The 24,826-nt window shown below is 37.2% G+C and overlaps 1 protein-coding gene across 1 annotated transcript; it reads right to left on the bottom strand.

Annotated features, from left to right (window-relative positions):
* Nucleotides 1–8,167: 8,167 nt before the first annotated feature.
* LOC131681720 (beta-1,3-glucan-binding protein-like) lies at nucleotides 8,168–20,473 on the bottom strand. Its single transcript, XM_058962690.1, has 4 exons — nucleotides 20,246–20,473; nucleotides 9,381–9,475; nucleotides 9,158–9,312; nucleotides 8,168–9,097 (listed from the first exon to the last, which is right to left on the bottom strand). Exons 1-4 carry the CDS (start codon nucleotides 20,382–20,384, stop codon nucleotides 8,320–8,322), a joined length of 1,167 nt encoding a protein of 388 aa, XP_058818673.1. The 5' UTR covers nucleotides 20,385–20,473; the 3' UTR covers nucleotides 8,168–8,319.
* Nucleotides 20,474–24,826: the final 4,353 nt, after the last annotated feature.

Raw genomic sequence — 24,826 nt, 5'->3', positions numbered from 1 at the left:
TCGCCCTTTTCAAGAAAAAGCGTTGATTTCTTAGTTCTCAGTCGCGTTGGAAATTTGAGTAAAATATAAACTTCAAATCGATTAAAAAAAAAATCGATTTTTTTGGCTCAGTACAATATATAACCCCTTTAGGAAAATTCAGTTTTCCCACCACAATGCATTGATTGAGGAAATTGGATATTTTATTAACAGAGCATTAGCAATAATTCGTTTGTATGTCTATTTTATGGGCCATTTTTTCGCTTTCCCATTGATTTGGTTTGAGATTTCTAGCACTGATGTTGTCCTATGCTGATTTGAGCGATTCTCTGAGTCCTGCCACTATCCCATGTAGTATGTGTTATCAAAAACATCGTGAAGCATCAAGTTCTAAATGCTCTCAAACGATATAATATCCGAAGAGTGATAAGAGTTATAAGAAATGTCTCATCACACTGTTAGGTGGATTAAACACGTTTTTACGTTATGAAAACAAAACCAAGAACAAAAATCATGTGTTTTATAATTATGTTCAATTTACCTTCAGTAACGCCCGCATAACGCTTATTTTAGTGAAACTATTTGTTTTTGTTTTGTGAACATCAGTCACGGTTTCCGCCATTTCTAATGCGATTTTCAGTACGCGAACTAGTTCACAACTTAATGAACATTATTCATAAAACCAAAGGTTGACTCATGATGATTTTCATAGATATAGAAGCCTTAGTTCACAACATCAAAATATTCTGGATATGTTCTCGTGAAATATTTCGCAAAATTCAAAATTTTATTCATGAATTCATTTAATTCTCGTGAACTAATTCATGATCTCTAATATATTAGGTGCGATCCAATATCCGTGCTCCTGAAATAGTTCACAAAATCATCAAATATTATTCATGTATTCGTGAGCTGGTTCATGATATCTAGTACAACTCACGTTAATTTTTATGAAATGGTTCACGAATTCATTAAATATTGTACATAAAAAATAGTACATGATTGACAATCTATTTTGCGTGATAGTTATATTTAGAAGATATCGCTAATCATTTACAGTTTCAAGCAACATGATAATGAAATTTTCCCGTGAACTCTTTCACAAAATTTAGAGAATTATTTGTGGAATCATTTTTATTCCATGTACTGTTTTATGAAATGTCTAGATGCTAGCGACCATAGTAAAAGACACGAGCATTAGATATAAAAAACCTGTTTTAATCCACCTAGTGGTGCAATTATGCCTTTCTCATTTATCTAAACTATGATTTAATGCCTCATCATGTTCAATACAACATTGTGGAAATGTCTATTACATTCTTCACACTTGATAAGACGAATATATAAGTGCACGACTGTCACGAACCTAAGAAGCAACATGTCGACACTGACACTGACATACTTGAAACACACAAAAATATAATATTTATACAGCTTAATCAGCGTGAGTTCAATGTTGTCTTCATGTTAACTTCTTGGTGGAGAAGGGAAGGGATATAATTAGTGGGAGGGGGAGGATGCGTCGGGAATCATCTAATTTATTTTAGTATACGAAGTGGATGAAGGGAATGCAGGACGGAGGTTGGTCTGTGGGGGGAGGGGGTGGTGAGAGAAGATGAAGGAGGGTTGAGAGGTAGGAGGTGGAGGAGTAGATGGAGGGTTCAACAACGAACTTCATATTATACCATTCATTTGGGACTAGGTTAGTGAAAATTGGTTCAGTCATCACCGAAGTGGCTTTAGATCTGAAATATGCCCGGAACCCGAGACTTTCGATAGTGGACAATATATTCCAATTATCTTTGATTTGCCATCAGTGATCTAGGCCTACGAATCGAAGGAATTTGATGTTCATTTCAATAGAATTGAAACCTTTGAGGTATTACGATTGTACCGGGTCATATGAGAAATTACAATGTGCCCGCAATAACCAACCTGTAACTCCGGAACCAAAAGTCAGAACTAAATAAAATTCAATAGCAGTCATTGGGAGTATTATATCTTTCATTTGAAATCAAGTTTGTAAAAATCGGTAGAGAATTCGCTGGGTAATAGGTGTGATATTTGCTCAGGAACTTGGCATCATGAACCGTCATAGGTGACCAATGTGGTCAAAGCCGCTTTGATTTATCATTAGTGATCCAGACCCGCAAACTAGAGTTATGTTGAACCCATTTTAATAAGTTTTATGTCATTTGGATATCATGGTTGTACAAGTTTATATGGGAATTTGCTGTGTGACCGCACTCTTCAACCCGTAACTCCGGAACCGAAAGTCCGATCAACTAAAAATTCAATAGCGTCTTATGGGAGGGTTATACCGTTCATTTGAAGTTTGTGCAAATCGGTTCAGCCATCTCTGAGAAAATTGAGTGACATTATTTGACAGACCATACATACACACATACATACTGCTCTCTAAAAAACATACATACACACATACATACACACAGACATTTTGCGATCTCGACGAATCGAATGGGATATGACACTCGGCCTTCCGGGCCTCGGTTGGAAAATCGATTTTTGGAGTGATTGCATAACCTTTCTTTATATGAGAAAGGCAAAACCAATAGGACCTCTGACATCGTTATTCGTTTGATAAGGTTAATGGTGATATCTGGATAGAAAACGAAAACTGTGCTGAGAATCCCAAATAGTTTGCGTGATATAATTCACAGAACAAGATATGGCGAATCAGTCACATTTTTATGATCCAGTTCATATTTTCACGTTATTCCGAATAAAAAACCGATAGTAACCAAAAAATAATAGATCACATTTAGACGAAGAGAATTTACGAATACCATGGTAAAACTGCTGATATCATGAACATTATTCATATTACTTTTCGTGTCAAATTTGGAAGTAAGTTCTAAAATAAAACATTACGATAACATGAACAGAAGTTACGAAAATCCTAACTAAGACCCTGAAATTATTAACATGAATTACTCTATTTATGACTAAAATATTACGATAACATGAACAGCAGTTACAAATATCGTGACTTACATCCTGAAATCATGAACATTAATCACACAACTCGTGACAAAAATATCTAAAATCGTGACTAAAATCCTGAAATCATGAGCATGAATCACTCTACTTATAACTAAAATATCACGATAACGTGAATAGAAATTATAAAAATTGCGACTAAGATCCTGAAATCATGAATTTTAATCCCGCTAGTCTGATAGAAAAATGCGATAGTAAACTCATGAATAAGATAACAAAATAACGTGATGGGAAATCACAAGAATCGCAAATAAGCTCTTGAAATCACGAACATCATTTGACTGTCGGCTGTGTATTCCCAAATCATGAACTAGAATCACAACAAAAATTAAACATGTCCAGAGAACAACAACAGTACCCTAACCAAACATTCAAATGTAACGCCATACATGGCGGATATTCGGACGAACTAGTTTTTTGAAAACACAAATAGTTTCATGAAATCGAGGTTTATTATCCATAATTTCAGGAACTTGGTCATGGTTTTCGTATGTTGTTCAGTTCACGAAATCGTGACCTTTTGTTCATGAATTTATGACTGGTTTTTTACGTGTACGATTCCATGGCTAGTTATGTTCAATATAATGGTATAAATGTCCATTACATATTCAGTACGATTTGCACATACTTACAATGGATCGACAGCCACGAACTTGAGAAGCTATGTGTCGAAGCTGAAACACTTGAACCTTTGTTCATGAATTTATGACTGGTTTTTTACGTGTACGATTCCATGGTTAGTTATGTTCAATATAATGGTATAAATGTCCATTACATATTCAGCACGATTTGCACATACTTACAATGGATCGACAGCCACGAACTTGAGAAGCTATGTGTCGAAGCTGAAACACTTGAACCTAGCAGTGGATTCAGGAAAAGAGTTCGTAAATTAGTTTCAATTTCAAAATCATTTCAAACCAAATTTTTCACTGGTTTTACAGAGCTGCCAGGGAAGTTTATTTTGGAGGAACTAGGAAATTTTCCTGTGAATTGATGAGGGAAGGATGGTGTGTAATGGGGGGATAGACCGGGATTAGGTTGATGATGTTCAGAGTGATTTCTATATGAGAAAGCAAACAAGTGAGGTGAGCTTATAAATATGGGACATCACTTTTTTCACTTAAACCACCATAACAAACGAAAAAAACGCCCCAGGGTTTCGAGAAGCATCGTTGATTAAGCTTCACAACAAACGCTAAAAAAATTGGTGCAGTTTGTTTGAATAGAAAAAAAGTTATTCTGAAAAATTGAGGTGAACGTATAAATATGGGACACACTGTATTTTCCCATGGAACCAATGTCAAAAACTTCAAGCAAAGTGGGCGGAGATCTAAAATTGTCCAAATGATATGAAATTTGGCATCTTGGTTTACTCTGCTATTTGTCACAATTTGAGATTTCAAAAATGAGTGTTTTTTTTTTTGCAATGCCCTAATGCGGGTGCAATGGTGGCCAAGGGGGGTGGGGTTGATGACAGGTAAAGGTGTTAGGATAAGTGGGGAACGATACTACACCAAACTGCATATTATACCTTCCATTTGAGACTTGTTTTGAGAAAATCGGTTCGGTCATCTCCGAGTAACCGATGGGCACACGATGGTCACCCACAGACATACACACATACGAATACACACGTTTTTCGAATTCAACGAAGTGAGTCAAATGGTATAAGAATGTCGGCCAACAATTTCAAGCAATTTGTAACTCATTTTAATTATTTTTGCGTCATTTATACATATATTGATTACCGGTTTATATGGAAATTTCGCATGTGGCCACATACTTCAACCCGTAGCAAAGGAAGCAGAACTCCGGTTCAAAGGAAATTTAGTAGCATTCAATAGGATTATTCTAGCTTTCATTTGAGACTGATTTTGTGAAAATCGAGTAAGGCATTTCTGAGAAGTAGATGTGAATTTAACTCAGGAACATAACCACGTTCCCGAAGCTTCCGGTTCCGCCGAAGCTGTCCAATGTGGTCAGCGTGGATTTGATTGGGCAGCGTAGATTTCAGTGAGCAGTAACTATAAATTCAAACATTTTCGAACACATATTATGAAGTTTTGCATCTTTTAGGTGCCATGCTGATTCCGATTTATATGGGAATTTCATGCGCGACCCCACTCTTCAACCTGTAACTCCGGAACCGGAAGTCGGAATTGAATGAAATTCAATTGCAGCCTATGGGAACGTTGTACCTTTCATTTGAGACTAAGTTTGAAAAATCGGTGTAGCCATTCCTGAGTAACCGACGTGCTTATTTTTGGTCACATACATACACACGCACACACTCCCACATTAGCCTAACTCGACGAACTGAGTCGAATGGTATGAGAGACTGAGCCCTCCAAGCCTCGGTTAAAAAATTGGTTTTCAGTGTGATTGAATAGCCTTTCTATAGGAGAAAGGCAAAAAATACTGAATTCGTTGAAATTTGTTTTTGTTTTTTAACTACATGACTGAAAAATTCTCATTATATATTGAACACCCAATGATGCACTGTCTTAGATAGGGAGACCATATCAAGCGAGTGAAAAACCAGGACAGTCCAAAAGGGACTACCACCCTCCATCACCTCTTAATCGATTGTGCCTTCTCCCTACGTGTTCGGTAGCTAAAACGTTCTATTCGGCAGTAAAACAGTTCTGGGTCTTACAGGCATAGCTCAGCCAAAAAGTCTTGCATGAGAATTCGATCACTTTTTTCGGATTTACACACACGCAGTTCTTGTTACATTACCATCAGCAAAGGTAACATGATGTTGTTGGATACATCGGCTATCATCAATTTAGCGGATGATACGAAATATTCTGAAATCATCTGTGCAGCACCGGCGAGGGGTCATTGAAGTAAAGTAGAAACATCAACGGTCCAAAGTAACTTCCCTACACCATTCTTGATTTTAAGTTAAGTAACTGGCAATCTCCAATGACAATCATTATCTCTCGATCTGAGAACTATGATCGAAACAGCTGCAAAAACTACCATTGATTAGAAATTCCTCCAGTTTATCAATTGTTATATGAAAAATAGCGGATTGGTTGGTGTCAATAATATCAGTTTGAGCGCGACCTTCCATACTCCCTGTTATGTAGTATGCTAGACTCGGCAAGATAGTCGCTGTTCAGCGTCCAGTGAAGCCATGTCAATCGTGGATTACTAGATTAGGTACTGCTGACATTGACCCTGAAGTGGTTCCATAATCACCAGCTAGAGAAAGCACTCAATGAAATTATCCCACTATAGTTATTGATGTTTCGTCATTTCCCTTTTCATGGATTGGAAAAATGTTCGCGGATTTCCAGTAAGACGAAAAAATGCCACTAGAAAGAGAACCCAAATAAAAGCAAAGTCACCAAAACGTCTTCAACTTGTATTTTCAGAGGCGCCAAAAGAAATTCTTTGGATCCTGGATTGAAAGGCAATTTAAGCCGGGAAGAAACTCTAGTTATCATTGTTTCATCGGTCAGAGATTGGTCCACAACTGGAACCATTTCGATTTGTTCGGCTGCCAAATTTCCTTGAAAACGGATCACACTGCCGTGATACGCATAAGGGTCCCATTTACTATCGATTTTCTATACATATGGGACTGTTATGCTTGTCACGGTAGTACAGATCATTCACATGTTATGTACGAACGCCTCATACTTTTTCTTTTCATTTTCCACATAAGAGAAGAAAGTTGAGAGATTAAAAAAGACATCGGATGGTACAATTGAGGGATTCGAGTAATTTAAATTTTACTTGTCGTATTCTACTTGAGGATGAATTCACGTTGCAATTATGGTTGCGATCGCAATTATAACAGCGATCTGAACCAGAGAAAATAAAGCGAAGACTCAGCAAAGAAAAATATATATATTTTTTTTTTTACAGGACAAAAAGCAGGAAAAATCAAGCGTTTTCCTTCACTTCCCAGGACACCAGGACAGTCTATGAAAAACCAGGACATGTCCTGGGAAACTAGGACGTATGGTCACCCTAGTCTTAGATTGACAAATTAGTCTATCGCTTCTAACGGTAAAATACTGGTCTCATACGCCATTTGTCCTATGTTCTAGTCCCACCCAAGGAAAGATTTTTAGTGAACAGTAAGATAACAGTAGTAACAGCTGCAATTATTCTGTACAATAAGAATCGGCTACGAGATCTGTCGTATTAGAAGCTCAAGTTGTGCAACGGAATGTAGTACCCTAAGGCTTTACTTTTCTGTTATCAAAATTGCATTCTATTGTTATTTCATTCTGATCGGGACGTGAAACTTTTAAACAACCCATTTTTATTCAAGTAATTTCGAAAATAGAAGTTATGTCTCCGTCGAACCAGCAACACTTTTCGCTCGGCTCCAAACAATCCATTGATTGGTAGCACCAACTACATGCCGGCATCAGGTATATGAATTAAATAGGGGATACCGGGGCTAGTTGGTGGTGTTTTCAATGTTCGTTTTATACTGCGTTGTTTTAGGTAGAGCATGCAAAATAGAGCACGTTGACTAAAAGGTCAGACAGTCAGCAAAATCTCTGAATTTTATCAATGTTGCATTGTTATTGTTTTATAGACAAAAATATGTGACGCGGAAGTCATCCAACTTATTTAAATTAAGAAGATTCGTTTAGTATGTTCAAAAACACAATATCGCCCACGAAAGACGAAAGGCAGCGCCATATGGCTAATTCAAACGGAGAAAAGGAGACTCCGCCCACTTACCTCATCCGTCGACTATCCAGGACTCCCCTATGTACAAAGTGACACTATTGACTGTATAAACAACCAACACAAACCACTCAGACGAATCAACCCGCGAGTGACTCAATCGCATAAAGACCCAAAACAGATACCCTTGATCATACAGATAACGAAAGCTCTCTCACGAACTCACGACTAACTGTTCTATCCATGGCATCCATCGTACGGGGAATCCCATAATCTGAAATCGATTATCCCAATTGATATTCCACTAGTAAACAGTGAAGCTTTGCTATGTCGGGGTTCGCCGAGTGAAGTGTGGTTCCTCGGCATCATTTCACATTATCAAAGTTTGACTGTGTGAGCATAAATTAAATCGAAGCGAAGCAACATTGAATTAATAGTAATGGAAAAAGCAACACGATGTTGACCCACGGTCAGTGAATTATCAGCTGTAGTGGGAATTCCACAATTTTGGGATGTTCTCATTCTAAGTTTATTGACTGTTCAATGTTTGTACGTATTACGTACGTGCTCCGGATAAGTAGTAGCAACAACCTAAAATAATTTGAATGTTGTCCGTCGAAAACTAAATTGTGTGATGTTCTGTTGTAACGACAAATCCTACAATGCCCACACTCGGACGTAGTCCACCTGCAGCGGAACATCATTCTCGTCCAAATTCCACGTGGGCAACCAATCATTCTTACCGTTCCAGAAATCAGTCATCGGATGGGGGGAATCGTTGCTCCAAGGTTTTTTCTTTGGATTAATTTCGTCGTCGGGAAAATAATCAGTTCCTCCGACTGCTAGCGAAATCCGGAAATAGAACTCCTGATCAAATGGTGCCATAATGGTACCGTAGCGCCACGGATTATCCAATCCCGGTGCAGTGACATTAAAATTTCCTCGAGCCCAAAAACCGGTTCCAATCTTTACCGTTCCCGTCTCGATGTCGTTAATACTGAACGTGATGTGGTCCGGTGTCCACTCCATCTGATATCGATTGAAGCCTGTGTGGTAACCCTTACCAGATTCGGAATTGCGCGTAAAAGTTGCCGTCGATTCCGCATTGTAAGCTTCGTTAGGACCAAACTGAAGTTTAGAGCTAATCTGCTCGATACCGACGTTGATGCCGTTCTTAATCAGATCACGATTACCTTTCGATTCCAGCAGATCTATTTCTCCAGACGCTGGCCACATTCCGTACGAATTGGACTTCGGAAGAAACGAAATAGCTGGCCAGAGCCAATCACCAGCCGCCAGTTTAGCACTGATCTCAACCTTGCCGTACTTGAACGCAAACGAGTCAACCGTCCGAAGGCTGGCACTTTTCACCGGGTTCAGAATTTGGAAGTGGCTGCCGGTTCGCTCACAACCGAGAAAGCTGTGTTTGGTGCATCTAAATAATGAGATGTATTTTAAAAGTACCATTGAAATGTTGTAGCGATTGAGTGCTTACTGATCCGCTGGTGTTCCACCGTGGATGTTCAGGACGCCGGATCTGAGGAACGCTTCACCATACTCTTCGACCGTCAGGGTAGGCCGAATGAAAAGGTTCCCATCTAATACGAATGAGTTGGACCGGTTATTGGTGAACCATTGGAATTCCCAACTCTAAAATGAATAGAAGAAATTTTTCGTATTGCGTTAGAAGTTAGGAATATTTGGATTTATAGTCTTACCGTACTTCCGGCTAAGGTATTCTCATGCTGCCATGTGTCCAAATCGAAAATGTCGAAGGTGTCTTCGAAAATCAAATCTCCTGTACAGTATGTTCCTGCAATTTCAAAAGCTGGTTATTTCATCACTGCGAGTTCTAATTTTTGGCTAGATTGGGATGTGCTTCGCGTCATGAGGCCAATTAATTACTGAATATGCAGTAAAAATTAAGCCTCAGTGCGCGAAGTACATTACGAACTAGTAAGAGTGAGTTTCAGAATCCTTCATGAAAGGTGGAACGAACTATCAAAATATATAAAAATAAGTGTTTAAGCACCAGCTTAATTGCTACAGTATTAGCTCAAATCGGATCATTGCAAAAAGTTAGACCCTTTCCAACATCAAACTAAGGTCTTGTCAAACTGAAAATGGCGTGAAAACCCAAGATGATATCAGATTACGGATTTAAATATGCAACGCGAGAACGAGACGAGAGAAAACGCCCAATACGTTTTAGAGACAGTTTTTGGGCTTCTAAATGGCATACCTAGTTTGGATTGAGCTATCGTAATTTTATCCAACAAAAAAACATAACTTTTGTGTACTGGAAACGACTGTACTAGATGTGAGGGAGGACGTCTATTGCAAATTTCGAACATTTTTCTCAAACTCATCCTAAACATAAGTGACACGTGTAAGCAGGTATAAATACATATACTGAACTACAGTAAAAAAAAGATTTCATTCCGATAACTATATTCGATTAACTAGATTGATTCGTTGTGTTGTGTTGACATAATTATTGATTTACTCTTCATCTATTGATTTCAAGGCTTGCAAGATTCGACCATCTGTAAACGAAGTGTAATGTTAAATGAAAAAGAGAATGTGGCGTTTCCCGGCGTTAGAAGCCGAGCTGGTCGAGCTTAATTGTATCAGTAACGTTGATCTGCTCAAATTCAAGAAGTTACGAACAATGGAAAACCCGTAGCAGCACTGTAAATCGTAAATTGGGCATGGATTTTATTGCCTTTTTGCCACTTCTTTGTCATAGATTGTAATCCTGTAATGTCAGATCAATTGAAACGGCTGATCAAATATAGTAGTCAAACGAGTCCTTGACAGATGCTCTTCCGGTTTCAGTTAGCTCAGTCCGAAACAAAATACAAACAATTTGGTGATGTTATTGTGGTTTACATTGTATGCTCCAAATAATGTTGGGAGCTTCAAATGAACAACGCACTACAATGCATTCATAATGAATAATTGTTCTCGAATTATGTCCACATTGTGTGGATCGAAAAAGTGATACTTCAGTTCTAGATTTTTAGTGTATCAATATTCGCCCATAAACATGACATAAAAAGTTTCAATAACAAAAACCTATTTAGATCCATCTAGTGATGCAATTATGCCTTTCTCATTTGTCGAAACTATTATTCTATGACTGGTTATATTCCATATAATAATAGATTCGTCTATTTCATTCCTGGAACATCTATATACATTGGCTCGCCATCCACGAACTTGATAAGCTACGTGTTGACGCTGAATATGAATGTGATATAGTGGGATCTGAGGGGGAGGAGTTCAGGGGATGATTGTGCGTTATGTGGGAGAGTAACCTCTCACCGCACACCCCTGTTGAAATCCTGAATACCTATTTACAAGTTAATGGGCAATTCCTATGCAACTGCTATCAGCCTCTGTAACTCCGGAACCGAAAGTCAGATCGAAATGAAATTCAATAGCAGCCAGTTGAAGCGTTGCATCAATCATTTCAAATTTGGAAGATGGTGGAAATCGGATAAGAATATGAGGAGGAATTGGTGTGAAAATATTCCTAAACATTAGCAAGTTCTCCGAGGCATCAAGACCGCCCTGGGTGGTCAATGTGATGAAAACGAATACGGGTCTGCAAAATCTAAGAAATTTAACTCGACGAAGTGAGTTGAATGGTATAAGAATTTTGGGCCTCCGGGCCTCTGTTGAAATGACGGTTTTTAAAGTGATTGCATAACCTATACGAGAAAGGCAAAAAGGTTTATATGGGAAAATCCACGTGTGATCGGATTCTTTTACTCATAATTTCGGAACCATTACTTCGATCAAACGAAATTCGACAGCAATCAATGTGAATACTATACACTTCATTTAAAATAAAGCTTGTGAGAATGGATGCAGCGATATATAAGAAACATGTGTGAATCTAATTTCAGGACTTGGACATTTCCTTGGATGTTCAGGAATCCTCAATGGTTCTCAATGTGGTCAAAAGACTATGGTTTGTAAGTAGTGATCTGGACCAATAATTTTAAGTAATTTAGAACCCATTTCAATTAATTTTGCATCATTTAGAGATAATGATGGCACCGGTTTATATGAGAAATTCGCATGTGACCGCCCCTCTTCAGACAGCAAGGCAGGAACCAGAACTCTGATTCCTATAGAATTTAATAGCAGTCAATAGGAATACTGTAGCTTTAAAGTAACGTTTCAATTTTGCGTGTACATGTTGAATGCAAAGATTAAGCACGCTTCACATGTTGACACATCTCACAAAGAAATCGTTACAAGCCCTTTCGAAAAAACGACGCATCGAAAAATGGCGCATCGAGAAATGTTAAACGACAAGTGGAAACGAAAAGGAGACAAATACTTCCGCCTAAACTCCCCAACGACAAATGTCACAAAGATAAATGTCAAACAACGAATGAGAAAGGAACACTTCTGCTGGAATCAGCAGTGGACGTAAGACTAGAAAAGCTGATCGTCGACATTGTATGTGCCAGTGCCAGAGTTAAAAATAATCGAAGCTCTTTTTTGACGGCTGAAAATGAACCTGTTGCGACTCGCTGTGAATAGAAAAAATATTCATTCAACTATCCACCTTATTCATTCAGTTGAATATCGTACAATATATTCATTGCACTAATTATCTAGGAAAATGTTTTCAAATGCCGGTAAATCATATGAAACAACAATCATCATCGCTTACATTGTGCCAGGGCCTACTTTGATGCGTTTGATTCGGTGCTGCAATGAATGAAAATCTGCATGGATGAATGGGCGGTTTGTTCGTTTGACGTTTTCAGCTGCGTCACTGAATATTGCGGCTGAATATGACCAATTTTCATTAAATGAATTTGAATATTTTTAACTCTGGCCCAGTGCAAAGCCGTGCGGGTGTGTCTGGAGTCTCCGTTTCCAAACATAGTCTTGGGACATGCAACAAAGCCAAGTGGCATGTAAGCTGCATAGATTAATATAAAGAAAGGCAGAGTTCGTTTCGTTTGGTTGGCGAAAACCTTGCGCGAGAGCAGCCTGTCAGAAAGGACACTGAGAGTGCAGACATGTCGATAGTGAGTACGTTCCATCACTTGGGATGAAGGCGACGAGAGAGCTGACAGAATGAGCGGAGATTAGGACCAGATCGAAGTGGAACATAGTAGAGGAATAAAGTGAGGGAGAAGTGATTAGAGGAAGAGTATAGGAGCTAAGAGCATGGCTTGGGGCGTGTGAAACCGTGTCACAATAAATTTATGTGTGAGCAAATTTTGTGGTTCTTTATTGGTATGAGGAAATGCTATAGGTTATTCATTCGAGACATCTGTGAAAATCGAATCAGATATTTCTGAGAATCAGATGTAAATGGAAATCAGAACGACATTCCCTAAGATTCCAGTTCCGCCGAAGGTTTCCAAAGTGGTCAATGTGGATTTGATTGGGAATCAGTGAGCTGGAGCTATAAATCCATGCAATTTAGAACACTTTTTTAAAAGTTTTAGATCACATGCTGATTCCGATTTATATGGGAATTTCCCGCGTGACCGCACTCTTCACCTCCGGAAAAGAAAATTGGAAATGAATAAAATTTAATAGCAGCCTATGGGAACGTTATACCTTCCATTTGCGACTAATTTTGAATAAACTCGGTTCGGCAATCTTCGGGTAACCGATGTGCCTTTTTTGTAAAGTCTCCTGAATATATGCTCCCTTTATCGCCTTCAAACACCTGACGTCAACTGATTTCAGTAATATGCAGTTCAAAATTTGCAGCAAGAATTTGAAACACCAACGAACTTCGGTCGAATCTTTGAAAAATCGGGTTTCCGGCATTTTTAGAACTTTTCAACTAACTTGAGGCTGATTAAGTACCCTAATAAATCGTCTGCTAAGAAGACCGATCTGCATGTAAGTCTCCCGGAATAACTGACTTCACAAAATCTCCCAAAAGTATATATATATATATATATATATATATATATATATATATATATATATATATATATATATATATATATATATATATATATATATATATATATATATATATATATATATATATATATATATATATATATATATATATATATATATATATATATATATATATATATATATATATATATATATATATATATATATATATATATATATATATATATATATATATATATATATATATATATATATATATATATATATATATATATATATATATATATATATAGGCTGACGCAGAATGTATATACATACAAATCTGCACAAAACTTATATTTGAGGTATCACATATCTTTGTTGTTCTGTTGGTGTCCATATTGTTGACTTTGCTGGAAGTAGGCAGGGGAATTTTTGTTTTCTGTGCCATTTTACAAAAGTTTTCCGAAAATGAGAGTAACCTTTTTTATCACGAGTACTTCGAAATTGAACAAAAATAGGTTAAACTATCTAAGGTTGATATGTTAATTTTACCCAATGTTCCATTTATAACGGGAGACTGCAAAATGAAAAATATCATGCGAAAGTTTTATCCCTTACAAGTGTAGAGTTTGTTTTTATTTTTTTTTCTTGGATAAGCTGGATACTTTCATCATTTCAGTGAACAGTTTTGGTTCAAGTACATTTTAAGCCTTAAATGTATTACCATTACAATTGTATCACTTCTCAGGGCAAAGAGGGGCAAGTCTGTATTTACCGTGAGACATGCTGGTAGACTTAAGCGATTCGTAGTAATTCTGCCTAGGCTCGACTCCTGCCAGCAGAAGACAAAAGATTTATCTGAGAGATTTTAAGCCTGGTCACTAGAGTGACAGGAAAAAAATGACCTCTATCGGCCCACCCCTGATTCGATTCCTAGTCCCACCAGGAGTACTTGGTCCAAATTTGAAGCAAATCGGACAAGTCTAGCTACCGGACCAACGTGCCTGAAGTTTGTATGGGATTTTTCGACAATTTACATGGAGAAAACCCACTAACTCGCACTTTCGCCGCTAGGTGGCACTGTATGCATAGTATTATCACTGTAAGTGAAAATAAGAAAGATCATTCAATTACCTACCACTTTGTCGAAGGCTGCTAGTGAATCCGGCTTTGTTAAAAGAAGTTATTAAACTTTTAACGAAGTGATGTCTAAGTCAGTTTTGCATGGGGCCTAGCAGTGCATGGTTGTGCATCAGTACTTGATTCACACGAACCAAACATTTTTGTCAGATAATGGTTAGGTTTAGGTCAATCATATGTTCAGAAGATTTATAGAAAGTAATACGAGTCATATTTTGGTTAGAAAATTTTAGTTCCACATTTTACCGCATAGAGGGCGCCAACACTAACTTTTCAACAGAAAGAGGTAGAGATTAGGTGTCTTCTACAAAGTTGTAGAACAAGCATTTTTAAATAATTCTTCCGAACATGTCGATATTCTATCTCACTTCTATGAAAAGTTAGTGCTGGCGCCCTCTATGCGGTCACAGGTGGAACTAAAATTTTCTAACCAAACTATAACTCGTATTATGTACTACAATTCTTCTCAACATACTATTCAGCTAAATCTAACCATTATCTCACAAAAATGTATAGTTGGCGGGAATCGAGTACCGATACACAACCATGCACTGATGGGCCCCATGCAAAACTGACTCAGATATCACTTCGTTAAAAGTTTAATAACTTATTTTAACAAAGCCGGATTGACTAGCAGTCTTCAACGAAGTTGTACACAATTAAATGATCTTTCTTATTTTCGCTTACAATGACAATACTATGCATACAGTGCCACCTAGCGACGACAATGCGAGTTAGTGGGTTTTCTCCATGTAAATTGTCGAAAAATCCCATACAAACTTCAGGAATCGACTCAGGGGTGGGCCGATTGAGTTTTCAAAAATTCATCATTTTTCTGGGCACTCTACTGGTCACCCTTGCTCAAACATGAGTACTATGGCTCTAAATTTTAATAACTTTCTCTACTTACTAGAAACCATAGCTTCAATTAGCTGAAGATAACAAGAAAGAATTGTATCCAAATTTTGGAGAATAAACCAAAATAAAAAACAAACCTTAAGTTTTGGAACCTATGGAAACTTGCAGGACAGAATCAGCATTAGGCAACGGATGTTACATTTGTGACAAATCATTTTTATCGTTTCGGTAATTCGTCGCAGTACCGTAAAACGGGGGAACATTGATCAATTTTTTTACATTTTTTCGAAAAACTTTCTTCAAATCAGGTAGATGTAAGTGTTTGCATTTTTAAAACAAGTACTGGTACCCATAGATTGAAAACGTCCAAATTGTTTGGTAATTTATTTCGTTTTACTATAAAAATAAAATTAATTTGTTGTAAATTTTCATTCGTTGTTTTCGTGGTAACTGTAAAAATATGTGTATCGAAATAAGAAATAACGCTCCAAATGATGTGTAAATTGCATGTCTGCAGGCGATTTTATGGCCCGATATTGTGTCGTCTCGTAAGAAAACAAAATTCCCTGGAAGAATACGGCCGACTTTTATCGATCTTTTTCGGGAAAATAGTTAGCAATAAAAATCTCGGATTTTTTAAATAAATTATTGGACAAAAATATTTACGGTTTCTAAAAAAGTGATCAGTATAGTTGAAGTTGGTTTATTTCATTAATATACAAGGAAATGTTGGAACAGATTGAAACGATGCATGAAAGTTCATTTTCAATTTGAATTTATGATCATAAAAGGTACATTTAATGACAAAATAATCGTTGCCGGTAGATGTTGAACATGTTTATAATATGGTCTGTATTTTGTTTCGATGATTTTGTCGGAGAGATTCAACTTATCATACGTTACTGTAAAAAAGTGTCATTTGATCAAACTTACCCCGGTGATCAAAGATACCCCGTTTTACGGTACAAGAGAAAACAATCCCTCGTATCAGCCAGCGCGGCGAAACGCTTTTCCCGAGTGGGTACTAAAATTCGGAGTGATTTCTACCCGTGGTGACGAAAATTCAGACCTGGCGTGTGTAAGTAAACAGGAATATTCCCGGATAATATCTGGTGGCTATTTGGAAACACCCTTTGTTAATGGGCTGTATGGCCGACGGCTCAGCGAAAATGTGTTCGTTGAGTGCTGATACTTCAAATGTTCCTCAGCTAACTACCAATTACTCCATTCTTTTCACTTTCGGTGCATTAATTTTCCGTTCCCACCGATAAAAACTTTCGCAGGTGCTGAAGCCTGCTTGATAGTGTTGGCTAACGGTAAAGTATCTCCAACGACCGACATCCCCTTAAGCTCAATGGAGGTCGATTTGGATATTTCTACGGTGGCAAAATAATGCCAATAAGTCCACTTTTCGATACAAATTATATCCATCTAATACAACCGGCACCAGGAATGTATTCTTCCGGACCTAAATATAAACTATTTAACATCATCGATATATGCGAGACTAAACACTCGGCCATGTACGAAGAAGTCTTGTCTACGTACCCGCCTGGGAAGTAGAGATTAATGGTGTATTCTCCTACACCCTGATTGCGGAGTATGGGGTTGGATTCTTTAAGAACCCTTTGCTTTGATCAGTGGAAATTCTGGTTTGCAAGTAATTGCGTTCGGTAAAAATCGAGGAATGTAAGAAAACCATTAATTTTCGATCAGCTTCATATCGAGCCTTTCGCAGGGTCTGGTTTTCTACACTTTGTTCCTTTGAACGGGGCTCGTCTACCTGTTCGTCTTTTTGTGCCGCGAAGCATGAATTGCCATCGTCGCATACCAATGGGTCTATATGTTTCTCATATACATATTTTTAACCACCATAGATTAGTTATCTCTTCTGTTTTGGTAGTTATATTACCAATCAGGTCCCAAAAGAGTTCCCAGCGGATCCAAGAAGGTCAGTCGGCGATCCGGTTCATGATGTCCTGACAGTGATCTTCCGTTTGCCAAAAAACTGCAAGTTAAATTTCTTCTTTTCCCTGTCATTGTTGTCCGCTCTCTCTCTTCACTTACCCTGACACGGTCTCTGCTACTCTAATGTTGAGAGCAATCCCTCTTGTGTATGTCTTTTGCCTTCCTTATAAAAGTGTTTCTCTTTGCTTCAATTTTTAATCAAATAATAATTCTTTTTTGAAAAATTGCGAATTATATATTTAGTCTTTTAAAATATTTCTAACTGCATCCTTTATTCTGAGTAAAATAGCGTTAATATTTTTTTGTTTATCGATCAAAATTCCTCGTTTTAAGAAATAAAAAATAATTAGAATTTTCAATCGAATCCTGATTATTATCCCACATTTTGAAGAAATTGAAATTGTAAAGCAAAGAAATTTGTATCTGAATTAAAATATAAAATTGTTGTACATCAAGAGTTTCGGACACATTCATTTTGTGAGCGAGACGCATACATGGTTAATCTCAGGTTTGGGTTTGTTCCAAACCTTCAAGTGGGTAATTCCCTCGGTTATTTTCGAGTGGGTAGTACTACCCATACTACCCACGTATTCCGCCGGCCCTGGTATCAGCCAGTTTCCTTAGTTCTATCATTAATGGCTTCTAGCATAATCATTGCCCTGCATAATATGGGAGCTAATCAATTTAGATCAATCAATATTCGTGGAATGTATAATAAAATGCATCATTCTTTCTTTCATGAGCTGTTCTTCAAGGAATATATTTTATTTTTTGGGCAATTGCACCAAGTAAGTAAGAAATAATCTAAGTTAATGTGCGTTGCTCATACCGTAATACAAATGATGTGCCATGTCCAATTTATCGATTTCAAACAAATCGCTGCCACAACAGTATAATTCCGACCACTAGATGCACTGCTACAGAATAAATAATATTGACGAGTTCGAAGTTTATTATATTTTATTAATTTTTGAATGAAAGAGTTTTTGGTAGCAAGTGCATAACTTTATTGACAAAAAACGCTGGAAGAAAATGACCAATTCAAATGATGATTATAAAGTTTTTTTCTCTCGGAATTAACTTTTACCGATTTTTTAATACGTCTAGGTTTAAAACTAACATGAAGGACATGTGAAGTTAACCTTCCGGCAGTCGCGCTAGTGCACTGAGTGCACGCTGCTCTGAAAATCTAGCGAAATTGACTTTAGGCATCAGCGGGTGCTCATTCAGAGAGCCATTTGCGCGACTTTCGAAGGATTTGCTGAAATCTTGATCTGCTTTATAATCAAAGTAAGGATAAGTAATAAAATAGGTCAAGATAAGTGTGCCATTCAGGGGGTGGGTATGGCGTTGATGGTAAATCGATTACCTTGTGCGCAGCTCACCTAGGATCAATTTCCAACCCCTCTATGATCGAAACAAAAAAAGTGTGCCATTTCCATGTACAAACTAAATTATTGTTCGAAAGTCTACTTGCAAAAGAAGGTCAAAATAAACAACAAAGTGGCGGAAAGCTGAGATTAGTAATTGATTTGTTACTTATAACTAACTCTTACACTTTATCAGGAAATTCAGCCTTTTTCTAAAATGGTATTTCAACCCTTCTAATCTCTAAGACTTATTCCGTGACCTTTTTTTATTTCTTGAAAATCAAATTATTGTATACAAGTCCAGTTGCTGGTATATTCAACTTAGGGTAAAAGGGTATAATACGCCCCACCGGGGCTAAACGCCCCTCTTCGATTCCTAGGATTCCTGAATTATCTAAAAAGTTAAAATGACTGATAACAGTATCGTTTCATGAAATCAACGTACTAAGTTAGTTTGGTATTTTTAATATGTTGCAAAACAACAATATACACAAAAGTTTCAAAAGAGCTACTTTTATGTAAGCTTCCACTTTTTCCAATAGCATTACAACCAATTAGAAATAGTCGGATTCGATAGAACTATTTCTACTATTTTCAAGTAGCTTACTAGAATATTATAGTTACTATCTTAGTTTTTAGCTTGGCTTATAACTATGTGTGTGTAGAATTATTCATGTATTCACAATAGCTCATCACCAGCCAAAATGCCCTACCCATTGTTGTGGGGCATACTCACCGATTGCTGTGGAGCATACCGTCCTCTTGTTGTGGGGCATATTACACTTTCACCGGGGGCATTTTGCCCTGGGTGAAAGAAAAAACTAGAATTTAGGCATCTTTGAAAAATGTCTGATAGTACTTGTATCAGGATGTTTTTAATAAAAAATGAAACGGATACTAATTTCTCACTAATATAACAATAAATTAGAGTAGTTAGTGAGAAGATCATAGCGTCGAATGGTGAAATATAGCTATTTTTGCTTAAGGGGGGCGTATTAGACCTGTTTACCCTATATCTGAATTCTTGCAAACGTAAAACTATGAAAAAAAAGAAATCAAAGAAAAGAGATGAAAATACGGAAAAGTGCTATCGAAATAGAACCGGAATGAGAGCGAGAACAGATGTATACGAAATATCAAACGGAAAGCGAGAGCAAGATTACTCTCCGAAAGGTCCTGAAATAATCTAGCGAAATAAAAAATACTTTAAACACGTTAACGTTAATTTTTATGTTCCGTTCCAATGATAGTGACGATAACCTATCCAACGATTTGTTGCATACAATAAGCAGAAAATCGAAAAAGTCTGCAATAACGCGAAAAACTAATCGATACGAATGCATCCTTACCAGAAGCAGCCCGCTTTCCACTGACGGTCGTCAACGATTTTTCACACTTGGCGCTGGAACTTGCCTTGCCAGCATCCCCGAAATCAACCGCCGAACTCACGAGGAAATATGTCCAAACGGCTACCGAAATCACTCGCATTATCACTTTGGCACTTTTGGAACTGTTCTAACCGTTAACCGCCCAAGATGGCTCCATTTTATAGTCCCAGCATGAAAACGGTGTTAGGCTACCTAAATCATTTTCCGCGTGGGAATATCAGTTCCCACCTGTTGATTTAGTATTCGGCACCGGTATGCCGCCACCGTTCCTCTAACTGGAACTGATTTAGTGCAGTTTGGTGACAATTAATCACGACACTGCTGAGTTGGAAGCTTTTTGTGTACTGGCGAAATATTTATGTTCTAACGTGCATGGAAAAAAACTTCTACACAGGTGATAGCTGGCTGTCGCTGATAGAACAGATCTTGATTGTTTTTTATGAATTCTGATAAATTTACGAGCATGTCACATATATAGTTTCAGAATGATGAGACATAACACACAGTTTCAACACTATCGTGTCTAGTAGCTGATGGAGTAGGTTATTGAACTGAGAAGCTGTAAAACATTTAATAACTACTTCATGATAACCAGCAAATCGTAATAAAAGCAGAGGAAAGGTTATGGTAAAATGATTTTCAGAAACTCAAACCAGATATTTTGTAATTCTGTCGAAACAATTTTGCATCATATGACAGACGATAGCCACTGATTACAGTACAGAATCGTGTGCCAAATTATAAATCTACATAAATAAGCATATTTTTTTCAATTTTATTGTCCATCATATCCCGAAACAAGCATTTCACGGCTGAGTGGTTCGTGCACTGTAACCACTGAGCCCCTCATTTATGAAATATGTATGCATACTACTTTCCCAGCCCTCTGACCGGTCTCAAAAAATCACACTCTCTCGCAACACGGAGAGACAATCAGTTTTCCGCGAGCACAACCAACAGATAGCGGAACATCGACACGTCCGGAAAATGATGAAACGCTATAAATTAGTCACCTCTTTGTATCTTGCAGTTGGGGGCAGTAACGTGGCAACAGCTGAATAGTTTTATCCCGCATGTATGGAAAAGTCACTGTTATTGCTAATGGATGCATTGTTGGACGCGTGATGGACTGCCAGCGGGTGATTTACAATTTTAATTACGAACGTGCAACAGCTACAACCTGGAGGCAATAAACGGGAACTTTATTCTTGTAGGTAATAACTATGCGAATATAAATTCCACCAGTGACGCTGTGCATATTGATTCAAAATGATAAATTTACTTTTTCTGCATCGTAGCATTTCATTTAATGAATTTGTTCTTTTTTCCCTGCACGGTGCGGTAGCTTAACAAAGCTTATTATATTTTTAATATGTAAATAAGAGAAATTAATTTGAAACTAACGAGGTCTCATGAAATCACGCGTACGCAATTTGCCATGAACAGCGTGCCAAGTTTCTTTTCCCTAGTGGTGAAGTGTTTTCTGTGGCGCCTTATAACGTCTTGAGTTCCTTCAAACTGCAATCCACATAATATTGTTTCTGTCCATGCCATCGTCACTGTGTGTTGGTTTTGATTGCCGTTGATCTGTTTTTATGAACCACTTTATTGCCGTGTTTTTCATAGAGTGAAGTATGCATATATAGTTAGCTCATAGCAATATGATTTTCCCAAAATAAAATCATCACATTCAATCCAAATAACAAGAAAGTTAGCAAAACTGTATTCTACCGTAACTGAAATATCGAAGGTGCGATCAAACAAGATGCGCGTTGTTTTGTCTCATCTGAGGCAATCCAACGTTTTTGCTAGGGGAGAGTTTTTTGGACTAGTGTACCACATATATGTACCTACAACCGCCGTAGAGATGTCTGGTGTGGTCACGAATCGAGGTTGACCGGCGATAAATTGCTGAAGAACGGAGTTGGCCGTATTCAGTATCCGGTTTCAAGGTTTTCGCGATTCAGCCAGTGAAGAAAATTGAATGTGAGCAAATGTACTCAGTATCGCTATAAACTCTAAATCAATATTTAACGGATGGTTTCTTCGCCATTCCCTAAGACCATTTCGGCTAGTTAGATTTGCCTAGCTATTGAGACCTCGGGCGAGTAGTATTCGTTTCTCAGTTCTAGAATCAATGTCGTTATAAAACAAATAACTCTGTTTAGTACAGTATATTTGCTCTAACACAAATTTTCTGCACGGGTAATCAACAGCATGCATTCCCAACACTGTGCTTTTCATCGTAGCCGATTTAGGAAATAGGAATTAAAAGAAGAAAAGAGCCAATTCTACTCACTATTAAATGAAACGACCGTAAATTGTGAAACTAGTAACAGTAGAAAATACCAAATCACTTCAAAACATACTTCGCATTTCAGGTTTCGAGCACAGTCCTAATTATTAGCAAGTTTTCATCTTCTAATGTAGAAACGTATAATCTACCGCTACCGAAATCCAAATACAAAGCCTTCCTCAAAAACTTTCACATCACTTTCATTTCAAATCAATCCTTTCTTATTCAACAACCAAAGCCGCCATCTGTTATGTAGTGGCCAGTTTAGGTGTAATGTTGACATATTTATCATTTTCAAGCATACATGAACAGTGTAAAGCATGTTCAATGTTCATGCACGGAGAACAGACATATAACCTAGAACAAACTTTTCCGAAAACCCCGTGTAAACATTTAAATGAAAATAAGTAGAAAGTCAGTATCGCACACAGGTTCGCAAGCGTGATTCACCATTGTATCCAAGTTTGCACGCAAGTCCTGTATAACGACTGCTGGACGAACGTGGCGCCAGCTCACTGATAGAATATATTCGTAAATCGCTAGGAATTGGTTTCGTACAGAAATTTTTCATAAAATATACGAATTTTTCGTACATATGATGAATCGTTCGTAGTTCTATTGAAACACTTTTATTTTTTGTTACGAGATTTTCGTGAAAACCACGAAACGACTTTCGTTGGCTTATTACGAAATGGCTTCATTAGGCAAACGAATTGTTCACTGCTATATACGAAAGTCTTTATAATGTTTACGAGCACCATTCGTCAAACAGTCAACGTCAAAAGAGCTTCAATAGAGGTAGAATATGGAGTCATTGTTGCTATACGTCAGATAATTGTTGATCATAACGACGGTCTCGGTCTGACTATTTAGTAGCCGTATCCGTGTACACCGGTTTCAGGAAGATTTCCTGAACCTCTTTCGCTTCCATTTGATCCAGAATCCGGAGCCGTACGGATTCAATTGCCTTCGAGAACTGCCCGTTAGTTTTGAAATGAATAAGTTTGAGTTTTTATCTGCTGGAGCAACGTCAAAATAATTAGCTATTAAATACGAAAAATTCTCTTAGATGAACGTAATAAATTCGTGCGACTAACGAGATTGTTCGTAATATACACAAACGTTTATTAAAATAAACAAAACATTTCGTTTCATTCGCGAAAAATAATGTTGTTTTCAACGACAACATTCGTGCAATGTACACTAAATAAGTAAAATTTACAACTTTCGTTCTTCAAGTGGCCATTTCTTCATACCACAATAAAATCGATTTTTCCAGATCTGTTTCTTTAATAAAAAAACGGATTGTCAAACATCGATCCCAAAAGGTCGAATGAAAAAATAGAGGATAAAAAATACGAAAAGTTTTCTAAGATGAACGAAAAGAATTCATGCGACCAACAAAAGCGTTCGTAATATACATAAACATTTATTAAAATAAACAAAACATTTCGTTTCATTCACGAAAAGTGATGTTGTTATCAACGATAACATTTGTGCTATCTAAACTATATAAGTAAAATTTACGAACACTTTCGTTCATCAAGAGGCCATTTCTACGTACCACAATATAATCGATTTGGCCACATCGATTTTTTTAAATTAAAAAAAATCTATGTTGTCAAACATCGATCCCAAAAGACCGACTGAAAAAAATCAGAGGTTAATAAATACGAAAACTCTTCTACGATAAACGAAATAAATTCGTGCGACCAACGCAAACGTTAATCATATACATAAACATTTATAGAAATAAACGAATCATTTCGTTTCATTCACGAAACATAATGCCGTTATCAACGATAACATTCGTGCAATGTAAACTAAATAAGTAAAATTTACGAAAACTTTCGTTCATCAAGAGGCCATTTCATCGTACCACAATAAAATCGATTTGGCCACGTCGATTTTTTTTAAATTAAAAAAAACGATGTTGTCAAACATTGATCCCAAAAGATCGACTGAAAACAACAACAGGATAAATACGCAAACTTTTCTAAGATAAACGAAATGAATTCGTGCGATCAACGAAATCATTCGTAATATACACAAACGTTTATTGAAATAAACAAATCATTTCGTTTCATTCACGAAAAATAATGTCGTTATTAATGATAACATTCGTGCAGTGTACATTAAATGTGTAAAATTTACGAAAGCTTCCATTCAACAAGCGGTTATTCTTATTCATGAAATGAACGAAACCTACTATTTACAATGCACGAAAACACTTCGTTGCAGAAATC

The sequence above is a fragment of the Topomyia yanbarensis genome, chromosome 2 (assembly GCF_030247195.1).
Source record: "Topomyia yanbarensis strain Yona2022 chromosome 2, ASM3024719v1, whole genome shotgun sequence".
NCBI lineage: Eukaryota > Metazoa > Arthropoda > Insecta > Diptera > Culicidae > Topomyia > Topomyia yanbarensis.
The sequence above is the reverse complement of the archived record's forward strand: the minus strand, read 5'-3'. Positions and strand labels throughout refer to the sequence as shown.

Coding starts and splice junctions, on each gene's coding strand:
- LOC131681720 (XM_058962690.1), bottom strand. CDS start 20,384: ATGCGAGTGATTTCGGTAGCCGTTTGGACATATTTCCTCGTGAGTTCG. Junction 9,476..20,245: donor TGGAAAGCGGGCTGCTTCTG/GTAAGGATGCAT, acceptor TTGAAATTGCAG/GAACATACTGTACAGGAGAT. Junction 9,313..9,380: donor ATACCTTAGCCGGAAGTACG/GTAAGACTATAA, acceptor TATTCATTTTAG/AGTTGGGAATTCCAATGGTT.